Source organism: Rhododendron vialii, chromosome 10a (genome assembly GCF_030253575.1).
Source record: "Rhododendron vialii isolate Sample 1 chromosome 10a, ASM3025357v1".
NCBI lineage: Eukaryota > Viridiplantae > Streptophyta > Magnoliopsida > Ericales > Ericaceae > Rhododendron > Rhododendron vialii.
The window spans coordinates 38,967,202-38,990,347 of NC_080566.1; the positions used below are offsets into that span (position 1 = coordinate 38,967,202).

The 23,146-nt window shown below is 38.3% G+C and overlaps 1 protein-coding gene and 1 long non-coding RNA gene across 5 annotated transcripts; one reads left to right on the top strand and one right to left on the bottom strand.

Moving 5' to 3' along the window:
- The first annotated feature begins 5,086 nt into the window (after positions 1-5,086).
- Positions 5,087-8,677, top strand: LOC131303421 (uncharacterized). The gene is made up of 2 exons (XR_009192039.1): positions 5,087-5,431; positions 6,521-8,677. It is a non-coding gene; the product is annotated as an uncharacterized LOC131303421 (long non-coding RNA).
- LOC131303420 (alpha-mannosidase) lies at positions 7,503-21,241 on the bottom strand. 4 transcript variants are annotated; one of them, XM_058330274.1, is made up of 29 exons: positions 21,107-21,241; positions 20,348-20,431; positions 19,690-19,778; positions 19,430-19,604; positions 18,862-18,981; positions 18,690-18,776; positions 18,523-18,594; positions 18,281-18,394; positions 17,190-17,290; positions 16,999-17,092; positions 16,102-16,269; positions 15,909-15,998; positions 15,727-15,792; positions 15,591-15,647; positions 13,670-13,889; positions 13,290-13,426; positions 12,887-12,952; positions 12,732-12,791; positions 12,418-12,489; positions 11,641-11,688; positions 11,342-11,461; positions 10,112-10,177; positions 9,388-9,500; positions 9,208-9,295; positions 8,944-9,054; positions 8,775-8,870; positions 8,661-8,708; positions 7,948-8,016; positions 7,503-7,851 (listed from the first exon to the last, which is right to left on the bottom strand). In XM_058330274.1, exons 2-29 carry the CDS (start codon positions 20,348-20,350, stop codon positions 7,663-7,665), a joined length of 2,739 nt encoding a protein of 912 aa, XP_058186257.1. In that variant the 5' UTR covers positions 20,351-20,431; positions 21,107-21,241; the 3' UTR covers positions 7,503-7,662. The 4 variants fall into 4 exon arrangements, 3 of the variants coding, with proteins under 3 accessions (XP_058186257.1, XP_058186256.1, XP_058186259.1); XM_058330273.1 differs by having other exon boundaries at positions 20,863-21,108; XR_009192038.1 differs by lacking the exon at positions 21,107-21,241 and adding an exon at positions 20,863-21,098 and having other exon boundaries at positions 7,804-7,851; positions 8,596-8,708.
- Between the last annotated feature and the right edge of the window lie 1,905 nt (positions 21,242-23,146).

Here is a 23,146-nt window from a genome sequence, read left to right on the forward strand (position 1 = left end):
TCTCATTTTTCTACTGAACATTTACAGGAATCTGAATTTAAAGTTGATTTTATCCAACATATGAGAGAATTTAACAGTGATTTACTTTATTAGTCTCATGGTACAATCAGTGAACATGGATGAAGCTGGGATTATGTCCAAGAAAATTATAGAAACTGTATTCCAACTCGAAAGTTTATGTTGTTACGAGTGGAGATTTCAAATGATCATTCATCTCAACCCGACCAATATTGAACTTGTATTATCTAACATCTCCTCAGTCCCGTAGATGCGAGCTATGCTTTTACTGGTCCAACTTCATGGACAATCAAGGATGGGTCCAGTTAGAAGTTCTTCCAGGAAATGGGCCGACCCTAGTATTTCGATTGAGAGGCATTGGATTGATTGTTACCGCCTCATGCATACTTTTTGAGGTCTATACACTATAACTTCTACAAATTGACAGAGACAGTATATGCATCCACGACTTTGTAACATCCTTCGCTCGAAGCAATACTTAACTGTAAATGCCTTCCTCATCTTAATTAGTGAAGCAAATATGAAAGGTTCCTGAAAAAGTAACGACATTTTACTAAACCAATTGGGGACCTAAAACAATAGACACAGAATATTATGAAAGAACTAAGACCATTAGACTGTGAAGCTGGCTTGTATGGTTTTGTGATAGTTCTATCCACTTGATTATTTCTCGTAATGCGTAGGCTTTGCTTAAGAGAGGTTAAACTTGAAACCAGGCAAAGTAAGGGCCTTATATTGCATCTTTCTTGGGTTTTTGTAATGTACTTGGTGTATGTAAACGAAGCGAAAAAAGAAATAGGATGCCAATTTCATGTGGAGTCTGATGCATGACTATTGATTTATGGTGACCAGACATTATGATGGGACTGATTGTGTATGGTTGCAATCATTTAGACCATGTTCGTTTACGTAATGAGTGGAGAGAGAAATAGAGAAATGAGAGTAACAATCAAGAGAAATTTATTGGGAACTGTGCGTAGAGAGAAAAGGTTGAGACTTGAGTCCCAAAACGAACATGGTTAATGCTCTTGGGTTGTTGGAGATCACCAAGAAGGAACTACTGGAAGGAAAGGTTAGTACTAATTGCTTCATGAGTCTAAATAACACCCTCTTCTTCGAAGAGGTTCCTGTACAGGACGATGGTGTGGAGATAACTGCAAATTCACTACATCCAGGAGCAATTGCCACCAATGTATCCGTCATTACAGGCTTATTAGTGGTGATCTTTTTCCCCCTCTTCACGGTGCCTGCTCATGACCCTATGGGAAGAAGAAAATTTATTGATTATGCTCAATTCTCTGAGACCATAATGTGCAATGCATGACGAGCCAGTTTATGCACATTTATTCTCATCTTATGAAATCAGACTCAGACTTCCATATTTTCTGAAAGAGGCCTAAACATTTCAGATTAATGAAAGAAGGCCTTTTCTGAGGATATTGTGACCTTGTAATGCTTTTCAGTGAAGTAGCTAATAACGATAAATGACATGGTCGTGATAATCACTGGTAAAACAAAATGTCAGAGAAGAATATATGGGAAAGTAAAACGTTAATGAAACAAGTTTGGCTTAATTGTAAGGAAAACTTGTCTCCTTTGCCTTATGCTTAGGTAATTATATTGCTTGGTACAGTGGTAGAAGCTTGTGCTACTGCCAAGTTTGGAGGCAACTATGATGCAAGTTCTGCAGAATATGGCTGAGCAAAAAAAAAAAGTGCTGCTGAATATGAGGTTCACACATCGTGTTACACTAGTAAAACCCTGCCTTTATGGGACTAGGCCGACCAGCATTTGTGAATTATTTTTTTGGTTCCTTATTCTTTTCTGTTTCAGCTAATGCTTTAGAAGTTATCTTAAGACATGCATAGCAGAGCTTGACAAATTCAAGAACTGCTGGAGTTGCTTCGGTTTCATGTATACGCTGAAGTTCCGTAGGTTTTATACATTGATGTTCTGATATTTTTTACTCCGATGCCGGTCTTGTTGATGTGCTTGGTAAACATGTGCTTAAAAATGTTCAGCAGGTTCCTATTTCCTATAACCCGATGTCGCATGACATACTTTCCCCAGTGCACACAGTCGTTTTCTCCTCCCTTCCAAACGGAGGTGTGGACAAATCTCTCATGTATAATGGAGTTTCTTGTAGAGAGCGGCAACTACATGCTATACGGCATTGCAGCCACAGGTTGAAGGAATGAGTGGCAGATATTTTGAAGATTGTAACTTAGCTGAAGCAAACTCACGGGCAAATGATACTAAACTGGAAAAGAAACTTTGGGATCTTAGCTTGAGCTTGATTAACAGATGTACCCGTGCTTCATAAAATTCCTTGAGGTTAGTAAAGTTAACCCATATTGCTTTCTGAAAGGGGAAGCCATATATATTCACCATTAGCCAAACCTAAAACTACATAGCAATTTATCAAGTGCCTGTGTATGTGCTGTTGTATCCAGGGTTTTTGTTAATTGTCTTCGTTTCTTCTGCAAAAGTGATAAGAAAAAGAAATACGAAAGAGAAAGAAATAGAGAAAGGGGTGCAAAAAAATGCAGGATTAATCTGGATTATGTTCTGCCTTGCCACATGCTTCTAGAAACCAAAAGGTCCACAGCTTGTGGCTGAAACAATGGCTGCTGTAATTTCAAGTACTTTTATTTCATTACATAACACTTTGTGTGTTCGGGCTTTATTAGTAGTATATTCATGCATGTGGATGTTCGATCTAATTTCTTTTGGGTTCCGGTTCCTGCATACTGAATATTTCTTTTTCAACAGATAAAACTCAAGTTCCTGCATAATTTCAGGTTCTTGCATACTGAATATTACTGAATATTTCTTTTTCAACAAGGACCGCAGACAGCAACCACTTGTGGTACTGAGGCCACATGACGGTCAACTTGTTAATTCTGTTACATTCTTGACTGCTCCTCATCCCAGATCACATTGTTCTCATAACAGGGGTGCATCCTTTCAGAGCATATTTCTGTTTCGTTTTAACGAGTTCATTGAGTAGGTTTCCTGACCTTGCTAGTTCAGGTCAATAATTTGACAATGACATGTCTCTGCCCTTCTCGAATGGCACGGTAGGCAGTGTACCATTGTGAAAGTGCATTCTTGATTAGGATGGAAATAATTGTGACGGTGCTGCAGATATGAAATTTGACCTAACAAATCCCAAGTTTTATGCTTTTCAACAAGCTTGTTCGTCAGATGCGTCATTCTGTATAATGCTTAGAAGAATGTTGACAGGGTCCAATGAATCGGGAAGTGAAGATATGGACCTTAGCAAGTGAAGATGGCTGGCTGCTCCCTAGTGATTCTGAAGCATGGTTTGTACCCAGACATTGGAATTCAAGAGTTCGTTCATCTGAATCTCAGATTGAAGAGTCATTCTTTAAACAAGTTGTGGCCCTGTCTCAAGCAGGTCTCCTCTTATTAGCAAATGCCAAGAAGAATGCTATATATGCTGTACACTGAGAGTATGGTCCTAATCCGGGCGCAACTATGACGAGAATGCACCTATGATGAGACATATATCTAGCTCTGGTTCGATGGACGCCACCACCTTTGCGGACTTTGTTACTTCGAGTTTGGAATCTAGACCTATAGCTTTACCAACTGTAGCCAGCAATATTGATATTTCTTGTGGTGCATCACCTCCTTTACCTTTGAGTCCGTGGTTGTCTGAAACACTCTCCTCCAGTTTAAGAAGTCCAACAAATAGCTTTGAGCCAGGTCCTGTGGTCGATGATCGTGGCGGAGATCAACACATTGTGGAATATTCAGTCGATGGGCAAATGGATAGCCTAGGCTGGTGTTTCTGTACAAGAGTTTTGAGTAGGTGATGAACATCATTCATTGATTCCTTTGTATTTTGTTATTTTTCTCCATTAGTCAAAGTTTGGTTGTTGATGATGTATATGTGAGATTCAACAAAAACAACCACTCTCTTGTCTTGTAATCTTACCCTCTGTTTGGAACTTGAGGGAATTGGGGAAAAAGAAAAGCAAGTAGGAGGGAAATGAAAGGAAAAGTTTACCATTCATACAACTTGAATTTGTTAATTTTCTCCCATCTTTCTCTCCAAACCAAACAATGGGAGGAAATTTTTTTTTTCATTTTCTGTTTTTCCACATGTTCCAAACAAAGCGAAAGACAAAATCCCCACATTGCATGTTTCATTTTCTCCCTTTCAAATACTACATTGATAACCATTACCAAGAGAGCGCTTCTGAAAGCTATAAGTTTCATACTTTCAAACCTTTCGGAAAAAGAATCAAGACATCCAAAAAATGCAAAGATGGATCAACAATTCCTTGAGGTTGGCAGTAGAAGAAAATACCACAAAGAATTCATAAGGTGCAAATACCCACAAAGAATTCAATGAACACTGAATCGTATCGGCCTTGTTCCTTTTGAGATCTCAGTATCCAATAAATTTTCTCTATCTATCTCTCTATTTGTTATTCTCAAAAACCTCTTCCAAAACCCAAACCGAAAAACTCGCCATTATGAGGTTCGAAGAACGCAAGGCTGTAGCAATTTACCAGCCAATCAATTTGGAGTAGAAAAACTCGCATTTGCGAGGTTCTTCGCACGGTTGAGTTCGTTGGAGGTGATCATCCCCACATTGGCGCGGGTTGGGCTACGTATTTGGGGCGTGGCACCAGCACAAACTCGTGTTTGTCAGACGAGGATTCTTAATAACGACGTCGCCGTACTAAGCTCGCGTTTGAACACAGGAGGTTCTTTGAAACGACGTCGGCGGCCGTTTCATTCAGACTTCGCATCTCGAACCTGCGAAGTCTTTGGAACGACATCAACGCATCGTTTGATCGGAATTGCAAACTCATCACAGGTTTGTTTCTTGATCGAAACTGTTCAAATTGTAGATCTTGTTAAGTAGACAAACTTTGTTTATTAATATGTTAATCTAATGAGTGATTTTACGTAATCGGAGATGATTTTGGTGAATTTTTTCTTGTAAAAATAGATTTGACCACACTGGATCAAACCCAATACTTACAAAGTCTTTTGAGATGTGTAATTGGTCGATTGTAATCTTATTCCAGGTTTATTTTCCGATCGAAACTGTTCAAGTTGCAGATCTTGTCAAGAAGAAAAACCCTGTTGAAAATCATGTTAATCGAATTCTAATTAATACATAATCGGAGATAATTTTGGTGAAATTATTTTTATGAAAATAAATTTGCCCACACTTGATAAATCCCAATACACTATTAGTACTACTACGTCGCGGAATAAATTCACTCCAACGAGAGGGACGGAGACAGAGAGCCGAAGCCAGTCGTCACCGGAGAAAAGACGCGGTCAAGTCTGTTCTCCGTTAGTTTTCCGATGTACAGGAAAACAAAGAAGAGAAAATGGAATTGCTGCCTTGCGACTGCTATAACAGGTCTCTCTCTCTTCTATGCACGAACGAAACTGCTCTCTTAGAATTTCATCATTATTTGACAACAAATGCTTATGTGGGATTTCATGGTCACTTGAATTTATCATAATCGGTTGATGCGTTTTTACTCCTATTACTGTACAATCTGTTGCGAGCGATGGTTTTTGCCAGAGATTTCAGGTTCTTAGAATGCAAAAGATTTCTTTCAGATTGGACATCATCCCTTGGATCATATACCTTTCTGCGTGAACTTCTAGTTTAACAATCTAGACGTTCGGGCACGCACGACGCATGTGTGTGTGTCTTCTTATGCAACGAGGAAAAGAGGAAAATCGTTAATTGAGATTAATCTCTAATAAAATCTGAGTTGTTAAAGGAGAATAGATGGGTGAAGCAAGCAGTTTTTTTTTGTTCTTCTTGGCAGTTTTTGTAAGCAGTTGAAGGGGTAGTTTATATTGACCGAGAAAAAAAAAAGGGGGGGCGGGGGGGGGGGGGTGGGCGGGTGGTAGTTTATGAAAGGAAAAAAAAAAAGGTGAGCCTTGATGTGGTGCAGTTTATGAACCATTCAATAATGGAATTATGCCTTGATTTTGACTTACCAAGAAAGGAGGCGAATATCCGGAGATTTGTCCAAATTTTTTTGAGTACTTGTTTGTTTCCCCTGCTCGGACTTGAGAGAAAATTTTCTCCTTTTATCTCAATTACCCGAAAGTGTGTATTCCTAATAAGTATGATGATGGTATCTCGGTCTGGTCATAGAGAAACCTTGCATAAAGTAGTAAGTTTAACTTCATTGAACCAATTTGCTTACACACTTAAAATACTGACTTTTATAAGCTCTCTCTGTAACTTCTGGAAATTACATATCTAAAGAACAAGACCTGTTGCCAAATGTCCCTGAAGTTGGATTATTTGAGTTTTCCCTGTCCAATATGCTGCTCATATTCTGCACTGGCAGTGCTGCACAGAAGGACTAAGGCATGAACGATGTTGGATGAAGTAGTGTATTGTTTGTAATCCTTCTTTTTTTTGCTCATTCTCATATGGTAACTTAATTTTTGGCATCTACTTGCCATGTTGCTCTTATTGCAGGAGCGTCAAGTGGTATCTGCACTTGCGTTGCGTGGTGTCCATGTAGTAATGGGCGTAAATATGGCTTCTGGAAAAGAGGTCAAAGAAGCTACAGTTAAGGAAATCCCAACCGCAAAATTTGAAGCTATGGAATTGGACCTCAATTCGTTGACATCTATGAGGAAGTTTGCATTGGAGTTCATTTCATCGGGTCTTCCTCTGAATCTCCTCATGTAGGTCATGTCAAGGATATGATAGAGTAAACTTTCTCCTCCTTCACTCTCCATCTCTCTCATAGTCTCAACTAACCTTTGTAGTTGAAGCTTGATTTTTGCGAGTAATTTAGGTGGGTTTGTAGTTGTTCATGAGCCTAAAGTGCCTTTCTATAATTTCAAGAAAACTTTCTTGATGCAAGAGAAAACTCTAAGAGAGACCTCTATGTGGCTTTCAGATGTTACATTGAAAGATGTCCATGTCGGCCTCTTTGCGTCCACTAGTGTGATTTCTTAGTGTATTGAATGCTAGGCATATATCTTCTACGCAATCATAGCACTGTTGAAAAACTTATTAAACCCTCGTGTTAGACATACCCTTCCCCAATGTACTTGTTGGATAATCCTTTTTTGTCACCATAAATTCAAACCCTTCATTACAGTCTTACCTCAATCTAGTTGGCATGCAACATAGAAAGAAAACCAACAGCGCCCTCCATTCCTTTCCATATCCTAGTTGGGACCGTTGTGACTACTTCAAGAATGTTTCGAACCCCTCAAGTTCACGTAGCCCTCAAGATGAAACGGTACCTTTCTTAGGGCAGTATTCAACTGTTCTTTTCTGGGGTCTTATTTACTCAGCTCTATCCTGTCCTCAGTTGCCTGTGTTTCCAAATTTTTTAGAATGAGTCAGTTAAATTTCTGGGGTAATAACATATCCGACCTGCTTGGCCTTTTTAACTTTTAAGCTTAATTATGAGCTCAAAGCAATTCTTTCTTCTTGTTGCATGTAATAAAGAAAACATGGCAACTCCATTCATGATTTCATTACAGGCGAGAATGTACAATTTCCATGTTTCCAAAACAAGGACTTTATTAGGGCCGAGAAACTGAACACATCCTTTGGGTAAGACAATATGCTTTTTGTGAAACTGATAAAAAAAAAGATCCTTAAAAGTACAACAGGAAAGTCCGAATCTCCATAGGACCGAGCTCAACAACAAGATCAGAATCGTTGACGGGGCCACCTCTAATAGCTTCAGGCTCCCCACTGTTGTCCCCTTCAACTTTCCAAGTCATCTTCTTCATCTGTGATTTCTCTTGGTTTGCTGACAAGCTCATTTCCTTCACCTCCTTTATCTGAAAAGTTTAACCACCAAGAAAAAGAAGAAAGAGAAGTTTAGAATCAAGCAGAATGTAGGAAAAAGATTGTCAATGAGAAGTGGGCATAAATACCGTTTTTCCAGCAAAAACCTTCTTCAGTTCAACTTTGGCTAATGTCGAATACTCGGCATCCTCGCCAGCCTAAACACATTTGTTGCATGAAAGGAGTGGATTAGAGGATGATAGGAAAAAATGGACAAGAGAAATGAACGGTGAAGGGGACTGGAAGTCTTTTATCTCTTAGATAAGGGCCAGAACATTTATATCTACAAGGCAAAGCCAGCATTTCTGTCTCAAAATATGGGAACAAAGGCTTTCACGGTTTTATGTCCTTCATCTTCATTGTCTGTCACAAAATATTAAAAAAGAGAAGAAAAGAAACAAAAAGGGTATCTATAATTATTCAGGTAAATTGGCTTATCTCCTTCCCACATCAAATTCTAGTCTCAGACAATGTATGATTAGTTTTACTGCAATTTTTAAGTTCTTAAAGTTTTCGGCAACAATGGCAATGTACAACTTAACGAACCAAATTTGTAGAACTTTGACTTGAGCATTAGTCAACAGCTAAATATCAAGAGTGCCATAGCAGACGTAAGTCAAGTACGTTGCCTGGGAAAAGTAGCTTAAAGGAATCATAAAACTGACTCTAGATGTAGAGATGAGATACCAATTGCATCTACAAACAGCAATAAAATCAATCGATAGTAGTTGACAAACCCAAAATATTTTTACTTTTGATATTTCTCATGAACATAAGAAAAGGATCATGGTATCATTATCACCTCATACAGATGTCCCAAGCGAAGAAGCACACTTCCATCATCCAGCTCCTGCAAAACTGAGGTCAGGAGAGAGAGAGAGAGAGAGTGTTCATTGTGCTGTAGTAACTAAATCACCTGAAGAGTGACTAATGCAACATTAGGAGGTAGAGTATAGTTTGGATCCATGGCTGTTGCCTTCAACAAGTGAGTAGCAGTCCAATCATCTTGTTTCTGTCAAATCAATGCTCTTCATCAGATATTCAGTATATTATATGGTCCTTAGAGTCGGTCCAACGAAACATACCTCATGTGTAAATGCTAAAAGAAGAGGTGAGTAAACTTCTTGGCCAGTTGTTCGGCGCCATCTGGATCCAGCACCTAGCTGGTCGATGCCAATATAATAATTTCCTCGAATCTGATTAAAGAAAACCAATAACATAAGTACCAGAACTTTTGGGTTCCGTAGAAGCAGTCTTAAGAAGCATACATCTTATGGCATTCTACACCAATTATAGTATGCTTATATTAGATGAAGGGTAATTTCATGCCTGTCCCTAGAATATCATACCGTTAATCCTTCACAGCTTGTTTCACCAACACACACTGTTTCATTAAGGGGTTCACCAACTCCTCTGCTGTCGTCAAAGAGCATGCGCCTTTTGCATAACAGAAATCTCAAATCCATTAAAGCATCGGAGACATCTAAATGCAAATAGAAGAGGATAAAAGTAAAAGGCATTATGTAAACCTGTGAAGCATTATCTCTACTTGTCCATCGTTAATACTGGCTCCACCAACGGCACGATCAACCAAGACTGAAAATTCAGACTTGTTGTCTGCTGTAAAGATTCCGAGATTGAGCTGAAAAAAGAAGGCATAAAGTTAATTCAGAAGGAATACATCCATATTTGATTTAATCTTACTTCAATGACTAGGAAATTATACAGATATAGCAATATAGCACATCAGTTTCAGGAAAGCCACAAGTGTTTCTTCAACCGAGAAAAAATGTATTTCCAATCATTGGGTTCTATCAGATTAAAAAAAACATATTGGTTTCTATCAGCTTCTATATTTTTCTTACTAGCGGCTTCCAACAGCTTCTATGTTTACTTGTTTGAAATGACTCCAAAGGAGCAAAAAGGAAATGTATTGACCAAGAACTGGAACAGTTACGGGTTCTATTCAATACAATGAAGCCAACATCTTGATTTTTTGGTAATCATAAAACCTCAACCATCGAGCTTATTAAAGATTCTTTAAATAGGAAGATATTGCTTAAACTGGATTCAGAAAGAGTAAGCTAAAATGGTAGTTTAAACTGCCTAGACCAATAGACTAGATCAGTCATGCTTAGATTGCCATATTTATTCTGAGCCCATCCACTGCGTATAAACAATTAAATTCCAGCTATTAGCCGTCAGGTTAGAAATTTGAAATCCACTTCAGCTCAATAGAAGCTGAAAATTTACCGGATAATAGTTTCCTGCAACGGGTTGATTAACTTGAAGAGACCAATCCTCTCTATAATCCCGAACCTGGAAAAACCATAGCAACAGAACCAGCTCAAGAACACTGAGAAAAGATTATTATTTAGAGAAGAGGGTTTCCAACAAACTATTTCCATAGACCCCAAACCCATAGGACATTTACCCAGGATTTGGTACACAGTTTTTATAGTATTTGGTGGATAGAATTGCACAGGTTTTTGATCAGCCATTCTGTAAAATATAATGATACCTAATAAAGGCATATGCTGCTAAGGCCAGTTGGAAGGATGTGTGTACTCCAAAGCAAGAAGGGGGGCTGGGCTTTAGGAGTCTCCTTGACTGGAATGTTGCAGGCTTGTGGCTATGGCAAGGCATCTATGGGCCTTGAGTAGGAAGGGGGATACCCTTTGGAATAAATGTACTAATTTGTTTGTGGTTAAGGAGACCCCTTGCTAATGCTTCTTGGACCATTCGGAAAATCTGCATGGGAGGCAATTAGATTGGTGCATCGTGTTGTTCCTTGGTATAAAGCTGTCTCGTTTAAGGTCCATGTTCCAAGATGGTCATCATTCTCGGGATGGCAGACTTTGCCAATGGGGTTTGATTTCTGACCCTGAGTGTGTGTTGTGTAATGCTGCTGGTAAGAATCATTTGCATCTGTTTTTCAATTGTCTTATGGTTTTTCAAGTGTGGAATCATTTCCAGGGTAAAGTTGGTATCCAGTGTATGCTGTGGTGTACCACATATGGAGGGAAAGGAATTTAGGAGTATTTCAACATTTGGCCAATGATTCTTCCATGGTGATTGCTAATATAGAGTGTGCTAGTGGAGGGGTGTAAAGAGGACTGACCAAAACAGGCTTCTATGCACTCAATGGAATCTCTCTTTCAGGATGCTGTTTCATTGTCTCTGTTTTCTGTTTCTAGGGAAGTATGCCTTTGATGGCTTTGTTCTCTGTGGGTTGAGTTTGTATTTGAAAATTGTTTCTTTTGCTGTTTGGTTTTTAGAGCTTTAGCCTCGACCGTATTGGGTTTGTTTTTGTGAATTCTGGGGTATGCCCCTTTGCTCCCGTAAGGTTTGTTTTGATCCAATAAAATTAACTTATCAAAACAAAAAGGAAGTATTAAACAGGAAATGCAAGCCTTCTATTGACGATTTTCTATGCGCTTTTATTTATCAAAGAAAATAATCAAGTGAGAGAATGAGAGTTACCCGTTTTAAAAAGTCCCTCCCGTTTGAATCAGTATAAAACACCTTCTCTGTGACCATATTTGCTGCCATCCGTGTAATGACCTCCTTTCCAACACCATCATCTGTGGGTATTGGGCCAATCTTAAAGACATAATTTGGTCAGAAGTTAGATAAAGACTATATGCTATCTTGTTACTTCTTGTACACATTGATTAGACCAATGGTCATTTGCCTTGTTCTTTGGAAATGAGATCATTGAGAATGTTTTGGAAAACAAAAATCCATGATTAGCAGAAAAAAAAATTATGCAGTTGACTTACTGTGAATTCAACTTCAGCATGCTCTTTATCTCTGTAAAGTCTAATCACCTGAAAAATAACCATGAATTAGTCCTCAGCTATAAGCAAGACATAGATGAGGACACAAACCAGAATAATAAATTGAAGGGAAGCTACAGTATTATCCCCAAGCATTTATATGGTAACTAAAAGAAAGGTTATTGCTAAGGTCAAAACCTGTCCCATTTCCCCATAGTTACCACATTTCAAATAGAGAAACTTCTGTTACAATCAAATTTCCTGGTAATATTTCCAAGCCCCTTCAGAGCAAACCTCAGAATTGTCTAAAGAATATAAGAATCATCGCGTATAAACTAGTTTTTCCTGGCAGTATGGTAAAAATTCATGAGACTTTGTATTTCTAATATGAGGAGTTAGAAGTTAGAACTCTTCCATTTTTTCTCTAATCCTATTCCTCAGATTCAAAAACTAAATATTTGAGCAACCACTTCACACATCAAGGATGTAACTTGATCTATTCATCTGCTCAAAACTCCGGGGAATATGAACTTATAGCCATCAAGTCTATATGATAAGATAAGATCAGACCTCGCCCATTCCTGGTCTCCAGAACAAAATTGATACATTTGTTTAATTAAAGTTACTGAACGAAATCATGAACAGTGAAAGACTTTAGAAGCAAAGTTCACAAGCCTTAATGCTATCCAAATGCAGGCTCTTTTGGTGCTACCTAGTGTTAAGAAAAGACACCACAGAAGATTAGGCGTCAACGGAATAAAATCATTAAGAAGGCTTTACCTGATAGATCCACGAGTCAAACTGCTGATGAACTTCATCAACAAGACTGCCATGCACAACCTTTATGGGCACCTGTAATCTTAAATAATATTAGCTGCTAAAAAGCACCATCAACAAACACCAAACAATATGGTTATGGCTTCGGCATTCAATTAGACCAGAAAAGCAGGCAAGATGGCCTATGATTTCACAGAAAATAGAGCCCCAAACAAGAATTAAATGGTGAAAGGAATTTAAGAACTGGTCCCGACCCCATGAAGTCACTACAAGGCTTTATTGAGGAATAAGTTGGGGAGGAAGAGCAGAAAACTTACTGATCTTGAAACCAAAGTGGGAGGGGCACCATTGGGTCGGAAAATGTATGCACCAGAACTCTGCCAGAGAACATAACATGTCAACACTTTCCCATAACCCCAAATTTAAGGGAATAATTGTGTATGTAATGTTCTAAACCTAGAATAGGACATACCTGGTCATCTTTATTGCCATGGCTTGAGCCATACCAGAGATAGCTTTGTTGCACTGGTATATCAACCTAGTGAAATAGTACAAGAACAAAGTGTTATACTGATGAAATGCAACAATTCCAGTTATGTTCCATAATCAAGTAATACCTAGTGAGAGCTTGAGCCATACCAAAAAGGTTCCCCACATTCTAATCAAGTTTAAAAACACAATCTATGGTACTAATTCAACAAAAAAGGAATGCCACTATGCAATAACTTATTGATCTGTTTCCCTTTCATATTTCTTCAATTTAATGAACATGGCAAAATACTTTTAATTTAGGTAACCAGGTTGACTATGAAGCAATGATTCAACAAGCGATGTCAATGTCATAGCTCTTGCATGCAAAAACTGCAACAACTTACCCCAGTTTTCGAGTTAAACATCCTTTTAAGCTGCCCAGATGCAACAGAAAAGGACAACTTCAAGTTTCCTGGTCCAATTTCAATAGTATCGTTCTGTGGAGGTTCAACATTAGAGACGTAGGACTTCTTTCTTTTACCTGTCATTTTGGAGCAGAAATAGAAGCACATGAAAAAATAGTCTAACAAAGAAAGTTACAAGTCATTTTCCCGCAGCTCCGATGAATTTTGACCATTTTGTTTTCTTTCCACTCTCTCCGATCAAAGGAGCCTACAAACAACTCCCTGCTGATCGAGGGGTGATTGAAATGCCAACAACAATAAACTACTAAATATGAATATGAAACATTAAAATTATGGTCTACAACACAATCCCATAATACCTTTTCCAGATGCTTTAGATACAAAGTATGTGTTCCAACCCAGAGAAGGCAGAGATACTTGAAACATAATCCAGTACTTGGGAGCTTTTCCTGGTGAAATTCCCAAATAGGCCTTGGTGTAGAAGTCTCTTAAGTTGCTTGTAACATTATCCAACTCCACATATTGTGCATTGATCACATTACCCGTGGAGTCATGGACAACAAGGTTGGCGTCATTAACCTGTCAAAAATGTACTTCTAGTCATACCTAATCTAAAACATATCAGTTTGCACAAATCACCATGCAAAGGTACAGGGAAGGAAGGCAGTTGTTTATGTGGACTTGTAAATAATTTTGTGAGGCATGAAACAGGTGCAACAATTGTCGACAAAATAGCATCTAGAAGTTCAAATTTTAAACAACTTAAGACTATAAATTCCTATTGCATTCTATCTATCAATGAAGAATCGTGAAACGCCATTTCCGTTTGACCCCCAAAAAATGAAGAATCGTAAAACTCAAATTACAGCTAAACAGATGCAAAATTCCTAACTTCATGCAGTACATATTCCGAAGTTCGGGATAGACAAACTGTATTCACTGCCGTTAGAAAGCTGAAAATACTTTTGTCAAAGCGTTGTGTTTACAAATAGCTAAATTTGTTAGTTTGCCTCTTTAATGCATTAATTGATTTATGACAACAACGAGACAGTCACACTATTTCACTGCATAATTCAATAACAGAACCCCCAAGGCATTTTACAAGCCCAGATGGTCTAGGAATTACTCATTCAAAACAAAGTCCATCCGTGTTGCTCTAGAGTACACCTCGGGCAAGAACCGCATTTGTTATCATCCAACCTCTCTACTAATCTAACTTTAGAAATCTTTGTCCAATCTGGCATTTTAAAAAAAAAAAAGTAGTACCCACGAAGTGCCCTTTCTGTAGCAAGGTTGAGAGAGGTTACTCGGTAGGCAGCCTACCCTTTACCTTTTTCTCAAGAGGCTGATTCCTTGACTCGAATAGCGTGCAGTTGTGCTGGGGTGGATGGCACTTACCATCGTGCCGGTTCACGGTTGGCGATCTCTCTTGTCATTTGTTAATACAGAGTGCAATACCTTGATTAAAACCTATGCCATCCAATGCATTCTAACAACTTAAACTGCATATGCCTCCAGATATCCACTGCCCTTGAATTGCTAAAACTTGAATAACATACTGCTACTGGTGTCATCGCCAACATACCAACTCTTGTAATGACTTTACTTTTGTGAATTGACCCTTGGATAGTGATTTCTGCACTCCCCTTTTTACTGTCCACCCTTCCTTTTGTCCTTATTCATGTGAATTTACACTACCACCCTTTCATTGATTCACTTTATGAAGGGGTAATGTAGTAAATTCACATGAAAAAGGGCAAAAAAGGAAGTGCGGATGATAAAAAGGGAAGTGAGGAACTCAATTTCCAATCCTTTCTCTGCCCTGTCCTTTGTGCTTGTTAATTGCAAAATAATTGGACCACTTACGAAGATGTCTATCCTCTATTTGTTTTCTTTCTGTCTTGTTTTGCTAGTCCTTTTTATCATCACACATCAATTCTTCAGGAAATTCCCTCCATTACTCTATTCCTCAGTATTGGGTAGTCAATGCCCCTAATTCAGGATATTTAGATATTTGAGTAAATTTCCTCCATCTTGGATAGAGAAACAATAGTTTCCTTCAGTTGATCCAACTTTACCTTCCCACAATGCATCATTCTTTTTGGCTGCCCTACTCTCACAACATCCTAATTTCCCTCAACTTCTAAGCATGCAGTATAAGGCCATGATCCCTACAATTGTTTTGGGTATACCCTCACTAGAGTTATTTACCAAAAAAACCCCCACACTAGAGTCTTCAAACAAGGTTTAACAACCGGAGCTCATCCAATGAAAACTCACCGGAATCCTAATGATGTCAGTGCGATTCCATCCAAGAGAATTGTATGCCACGACAACCTGAAAACCAATTCTGAAATAAGTGAACTGTTCCCAGAACATTCTCAATATTTGGAAAAAAAAAAAAAACTAAATTTACCAGACTCTTTCCTTCAGGAATATCTTTCTCGGTCGGCGGGCAAAAACTTATGTTAAGTAATTGACACTGTCAATGACAAAGGAAAAAAAAAAAGAAGCAGCAGCAAATCAAAATGCCAGAGGAAGTGACAACATGAACAACAGATAAAGGCGTAATTGGCAAAGTAGCGAGGTCGAAATCACCTGGCTCAATGTTGATAAGGGTGTGGCACATGGACCTTTCATTGTCGAGTTAGCTAGGCATGTCAAAGCTGAATTCACAACAGCTTCTGCCTACATAAAAAAAATTAAAAGCATAGACAGTATAAAAATCCTTAGAAAAGGGTGGAGGGATTAGATTTGGAAGGTCAAGTTTGTAAAATAGTCAGCAGCCCACCTCAGAAGCTCCAATTGCCAAGCGTTTTCCGTAGTCATTTGTTGTATGTTGTTTAGCAGTGCCAGTGAGAGCATCATGGTGCTGAGCAATTCCTAAAGCATCTCCCAAACTGTGAGTATTGGGACCAGAAGATCGCCTTCCAGCCATGTATTCTAGTTGGCGTGCAGCCTAGTTGCAACAAAGGGAACATGAATTCATTACTCCAGTCATCTGCTATAAAAGCAATATATGGAAGTATGAGAGAGTTAATCCACAGAGTGATCACATCAAATCTTGTCCTCTCTCCTCATGCAACAAATGCATTGGCCACGGTGGGCCGGTGGCACATAGCATGCCAAAGAGAAATCTTGCTTTTAGTTGGCAAACTCATGTTTACAACTGAATGACTTTTAGGGAGTCATCAATGTTTTGTGGGACTCAGAGGACCAAAGGTATTGCCGTATTGGTGTCCAGAAGTACATAGAATGATATAGCCAAGAGATTCCTTTATGAACGGAAGATGCTGGCCCTCTGCAGCAAGCATATTTCAAGTGAACAACACCTCCTTATACCTAGCATTGAATAGACGAACTATTTGCCTACTCGATATCTTTTCAATGATGGCTTTTGTTTGGCGCCTAGTTGGATGGGCAGCTTTGCCAGGCTGCCGTTCTCTCGTTACGTCAAAGGTAAGGTCATAAGACAGATTTTTCATTCAGTGATTTTTCAATCTTTTCAATATTGGTTCTGTTGGAGCAAGTCAGAAATATTGAGAAATAGAATGAATCACACTTCTACCACTAAAGTTAAACTACATCCAATACATTGTGAGTACTTTATAATAATAGTTCTTGCTTGTCGAAAAAGACCCTCATATTGACTCAAAATCACCCTCAATAGAAAAACTCGAATCCATACCAAATAATATCCACTCAGCATACGAATGTATCCCTTGAAGGCAGGACGACTAGTAAAGTATCCAGTCCAGTAAGCGTTTGTACGGTCTGCATATCTGTCAAATATCAAAACAAACAGATTATGTATCATGGGTTGGGGAGATTGTAATATATAGCAATGCAGCAAGCTAAAATTAGTAAGAGAATTCTCACGGAAAATAGTCATGAGTTTTCAGTGGCCATGTTTCATTTGCCGCATTTTTTGCATCTGTATACATAGATGGGGTAGAATACAAGGCATTTATGCGACCATCCTGCAAAAGTATGAAGACTCTTAATGCAGACTCAAGATAAGGAAGTTATTTTAGAATAAAAGTTAAAAAAAACAATTGGGTCAACACATAAGCCTTCCTACTTGGAACCTTACAGAAAACTGTCACTAACAAAAATTCTGAAAGGAATATTAATAGAGACCATCACCAGATTCACAACAATAAAATGCATCAAAGTATCACACTTTAGTTTCCTAACATACTTCTAATTTCTAAACTCTCAGCCTACATTCATGTAAACTGTGACAAGATAAAAAGATCTGATGAATGATTGGTTGAGGAAATGTTGTCATCAAAATTCAAACTGCAACACTTCTACTTTTCTTGCATCCGTGGAAGATAGATTGGGGAAGTTGCAAAGGAACTTTTTGTGGCTTGGCCGGGGTGGCTAATTTAAGTACCACTTAGTTGACTGAGACAGAGCGTGTAGACCAACTTACGCAAAGAGAGTTAAAAATTCAGAAAGTCTGAATTTTCATTTGAGCCTCGCGTGAATCATGACTCTGGAGGAGGGTAGTTGATCGTCAGTTTGGCATTGAGGTGAGGATTGGGCCTCAAAAGAGATTAAGGCTTCATATTGGGTTGGCTCTTGAAAGGATCCGGAAATGATGAGAGGATTGTGTAGCTGTTTGAAATTCGGTACCCACGCAAAATGGGCGGTGAAGAATCCTAACATGATGGATGAAGTAATGAAATCCTAAGGATGTGGTTTTACCAAACTAGATCCTAAGGCCTTAATGTGATTGTCTTCCAATTTTAGAGGCAGAAAGAATTGAGTCAGACCATGCCTTTGATACTTCATGTTCACCACTCCCTTGAATTTCCAATCAATTCAAATGAAAACAGCTCTCACCTAGATGCCCAAATCATTTGGCACCTTCCTATTTCCATAGACGCTCGACAATATTAGTAACATCTAAATAAAGCTTAGAAGCAACAAGTTTCAAATGTTTGTATAAATAAGAATTTTACCTTGTTAACATAGTGAATTAGTTTATCCATTTGTTTGAACCAAGTCTCGGCATATTGATATTGGAAGTCATCTCCCATTGTCCACATGATATGATTTGTCCTTGTCACATTTGCCTGTGTATAAAGAGGGTCCGAAGTACAACATGTTAGTGGCTAGCTACTTCTACTGATCTATTAGAACCCATCATGGAAAAGAACACAGACACCAAATCATGAAAACAAATACATGAAATGGAATTTACTTGTGTGATTGCAGCAGTAATAAAATCATTAACTCGCTGCTCAACATTGTAGTCAAATAGCAGAGGATTATCCTGCAGTTGTAGTATGCATCAGGTGAGGAGATACAATCAACAGAAACGCTATATATAACACAAATTTAGTAGTTCAGCTAGTTGAGCAATAGAACCTGGACGGGAATAGAATCACTATCAGACACTTCAAAACGGAACCCACTTGGAGGACTATAATGTACAGGAAATGCGTTAGTGAAAATCTGCAAAAGGACAAAGTGAATAATGAGAAAGCGAGACATTAAACATAAAAGGGTCTGGTAAAGAAAAGCAAATGCAGTTCCAGACCTGAGAGGAGGAACCAAAAGTTTTGGATCCACGCCATATGACTTCAAGAGATTTATCTACCTTGCGCTTTGCTCTGTCCTGATAGTCTATCCTCGCAAAATGCACAGAATCGAAGCCAAGCTAATGGAGCAACAGAGTTAGAGGAAATTTTGGCAGCATAATTTTCATAACCAGACACTAGGAACTCAAAGTCAAAGGCACATTATAAAGGAAAATGTTAACCTCGGACCTAAAGGCGGTGGATAATGTGTGCATTGATATTTGTGAAAAGTGTATTGGATCTGTGGAAGTATATTGATATCCATGAAATGTGAATTGGAATTCTAACTTTTTGTCACCTAGCAAAACCGTTTTCTGAACTGCCCTGAAATGATTTTGGTCCTCAATCTAATACACACAACCCTTTTAAAATTTCAAAGAATGACAAATATAGAAGTAGCAATGCATTCTCAAAAAAATAATTCAACCAGCTGAGTTTGGAGTAGAAACATGGTTATGCTAGGATGTTACGACAACAGTAGTTAACATCAAAGATTGTTATCGTGTAAAAATCATAGAATTCATGTACCTCAGCCCCAAGTAGGTAAGCTTGAACAGCTGAGTGCCCGAACGGATCAATTTGCCATCCAGCACGAGGTGTTGTATTGAATTGGGTTTTTAATGCGTGGTGACCAAGGGTAGTTTGGTCAATCATGTCTATGTAATGGGTAGCAGCTTCATCATGCATACACCAGCCACCATTTCTGCGCCAAAGAATCATTTCCATGTTAATGTATACCAGCATCCCGGACCAGGACACACAATACAAGTTGCTTGTAGACTACGTACACAAATTCTAATTGACCACCATCAACAAGCTTTCTAACTTCTTCTTGTACTTCCACACTTTGTTCTTCCCACCATCTTTGGAAGAACGCCTATAGATCATTAGTTTCTGTCAGCCAACCATAAGTTGCTCGAGAAAGAACTAAATGATAATGCTCAAATCAATGATAGAAAATTCCTTATAACTACTGCTGCATTTATTCTGGACTGTGGAATAAAGGACCTCAATAAAAACAAAGGGTGAACCAGATTCAACAGAAATGAAGAGTCAATTTTCGCTTCAAAATGTTTTTAGAATACGATTCAGGGAGAAAAATACAGGAGGTATGAAGCTGTGGAAATGTGGTCCAAATCTTCAATCAAGTAAAGACAGAGGTCCTTTCGGTCGCCCCACCAAATACACAACGTTGTGTAGGTTAGTATGTTGGGTAATAAACTCACAGCAATTGCCAACTATTGCTTAAAAACCTTATCTCAAGAGTATAGTTGTGAAAAATAATTCTATTAGTTGCAAACCAAAGCCAAAGTCATAGACCATATCTGTAAAATCTGCCCATCAGCAAGAACTATTCCTTGTCACATATATGAAATAGAAGTTCACTTATGTATAGGATTATTCCAGAAATAGGTCATCAAAAATGTTTGAAATATCTTGTTTTACCATTTCAGCAAACACGAACTTCCTATTCGGATCCCTGTGCAACGCCACAACAACCGAGTCCAGCACATTCTCAACACAAGCACCCTGCACATAAGCACCAAACAAAGCTCTATTCACATACTTACACAAAATCACACACACACACACAATCCACATGCCCATAGGCTAAAACTCCATATCCTATTACACTCAACAAAGCAATTGTGTATATTGTCGTCGATACATCAACATTACTTGTGCGCTGTTATTGGATCACAAAACAACAAACATGAAACAGCTCACAATTCAACTTCCCCTACACTTAAACCTATTCATGCACCGTCAAAAGAATCTAGTTGAGCTCATTTGATTGGTGCAACATATTTTGGGCAATTAACCACGGAAGTGTACTTTTTTGTCTGAAAATGCACATTTTCCGAAAAGAAACCAATTAAAGAGAACAGAGTGAAAGTGAGTATATCAATATAATCTTCAATCAGACATATCCTATGTATATGTGAATGAAATTCTAAGACCTGTATGCTGTTATTTGATCCAACATAGTACTGATCAATAGTCTTCAACCAGCCCACATCATCATGAGAATGGGGAACCAAATGAACATTCAATTTCCCATCAACAATGACCCCTCCAGTATTATATTTCACATACCCAAGTACCCCATGTGAACAAATCAAAACCCATACGCAAGTAAGAGCTGAAACTAACAATGACGACATTTTAGAACCCAGAAAACCCTAGAAATAGAATGCAATATACCTGTGAAACATTGTTAGGACTTTATAGAGCTTTATGATCTGAGTGAGAGGCAACAAGTTTTGGGTAGAGACAAATAAACATTGGTGTCTCCATTGGAAAGGAGGCGCCCCCACTGGTGTAGTGTTTGGCATGTGGGAAAAAAAAATGGGTTTTTTTGACAGAATCTTCTGGGAAACTCAATTGAAGATATCGGATTTTTTACCCGATGTTTTCAATGGCATACGTGCAAAGATATTCAGGGAATCTCAACTTTTATATAAGGTAGTTTTGGCCACCGACAGATGATGATGGTGATGGGTTTCGATGGTGAAAAACTTGAGATTATCCGAATCTGCGAGTTTATTAATGAGGGGGGGGGGGGGGGGGCCGGTTTCTTGTACTGCCATTTATTGACTCTCAGTTTCGCTTTAATAGTGCTCCCTCCATCCCAATTTGCAAGGGTATTTTTGTCCGTGTAAGTTTGAAATAGGGGTGATACCGGTCCGGTTTCGACCGGTTTTAGTGTATTTTTCGGTCAAAACCGGATATCCGGTTTGAGATTTTTAGAAACCGGAACCGGTTGAGATAAAACCGGTCCGGTTTCGACCGTCTCAACCGGTTTCGGTCCGGTTTATCCTGTTTATTCGGTTTTCATTCATGGGCCATATTTTTTGCTCAACACATCAAAAAATTCACAATTCAACTCATAAAATATCAACCAAAAATCTATAATTCAACCCCTTTTTTTGGGCCCAACAAAAAAGGATCAATTTTGAGCCCAATACATAAAAAAAAAATCCATAAAAACATAATTAAACCCATAAAAATAGTTTTTATCTAATAAATATATTTATTAGACCAATATACACCACAAAATATCAACCAAAAATCCATAATTCAACTCCTCCTCTATGTTTTTATATATACATATATATAACCGGTTCCGGTTTTAACCGATTTTTAAAACACATAAACCGGATCGAAATTATTTTTTCGGTTTATAAAATTTTATAAACCGGAACCGGATCGAAATTATTCAACCGGTTTAAAAAATCCGATCCGATCCGATTTTTCCGGTTTCGATCAATTTTCCGATTTCGAGTAATAGCCCTAGTTTGAAATACCAGGGAATCTCAACTTTTATATAAGGTAGTTTTGGCCGCCGACAGATGATCATATGTGATGGGTTAAGAGACCAGATCCCCTGTCCGAGTGAAATCCGGACAGGGGCTGTCCCACTGCTCGGAGCTGTTGATCTCGTAAATCAATGGCTGAGATTTGTCGAACATTTTCTGATCCAAAACGACGTTGTTTTGGCTCGGAGATCTCAACCGTTAATTTGCGAAATCAACAACTCCGAGCAGTGGGACAAGCTCCTGTCCGGATTTCACTCGGACAGAGTATCCTCGGCGCACCTAAGATTGTCCGATTCTGCAAATTTAATGATGGGGGACGGTTTCTTGTTCTGCCATTTATTGACTCTCCGTTTCGCTTTAATAATATTTCTTCCATTCCAATTTATTTGTTTAATTTCGATATATGTGTTATTCAAAAAATTGTCTATATTTCATAATTTATAATATTTTTATATAATTTCGAAAACATCGTATTATAAACCTAAACGAGATCTATCAAATAAAATTCATATTGTATATATAAATTATTATATACCGAAACATATAAATAATTTTGTAAGATACCCCGAATAGTAAAAATGGACAAATAAAATCAGGAAGAAGGGAGTAGTAACTTTACCATCACTGAGGTGGTTAGCTCAGCGGTGGGCGTCAAAAAACTGGACCACTCTATTGTGGAAGGAAGGGGACCAATTTCCATTTAAAAAGAATAGAGTAGATGAGTAGTTCTCCTACTAAGTTTGACAGTAAGGGGTGTTCGGGTTAATTTACACGTAATTCGATTAATTTCCTTCTTCGTTCGATTAAAATCAGGTTATTCACGCTGTGACTAAGGGATTCGCTAAAAATTTCTTTCTTGTGACTTGATTTTCAGAACCGAACTCTGATCAATTGAGTGGAAAGCAAACCCCCTTTAGAGTTGATT

Excerpts from the sequence above, each read along its gene's own strand:
- LOC131303420 (XM_058330273.1), bottom strand. The coding sequence starts at position 21,066 with ATGTCGTCATTGTTAGTTTCAGCTCTTACTTGCGTATGGGTTTTGATT. Across the intron at positions 18,395-18,522 it reads TTACTGCTGCAATCACACAA|GCAAATGTGACAAGGACAAA; the intron begins GTAAATTCCATT and ends CTTTATACACAG. Across the intron at positions 12,953-13,289 it reads TGTTTAACTCGAAAACTGGG|GTTGATATACCAGTGCAACA; the intron begins GTAAGTTGTTGC and ends CTATTTCACTAG.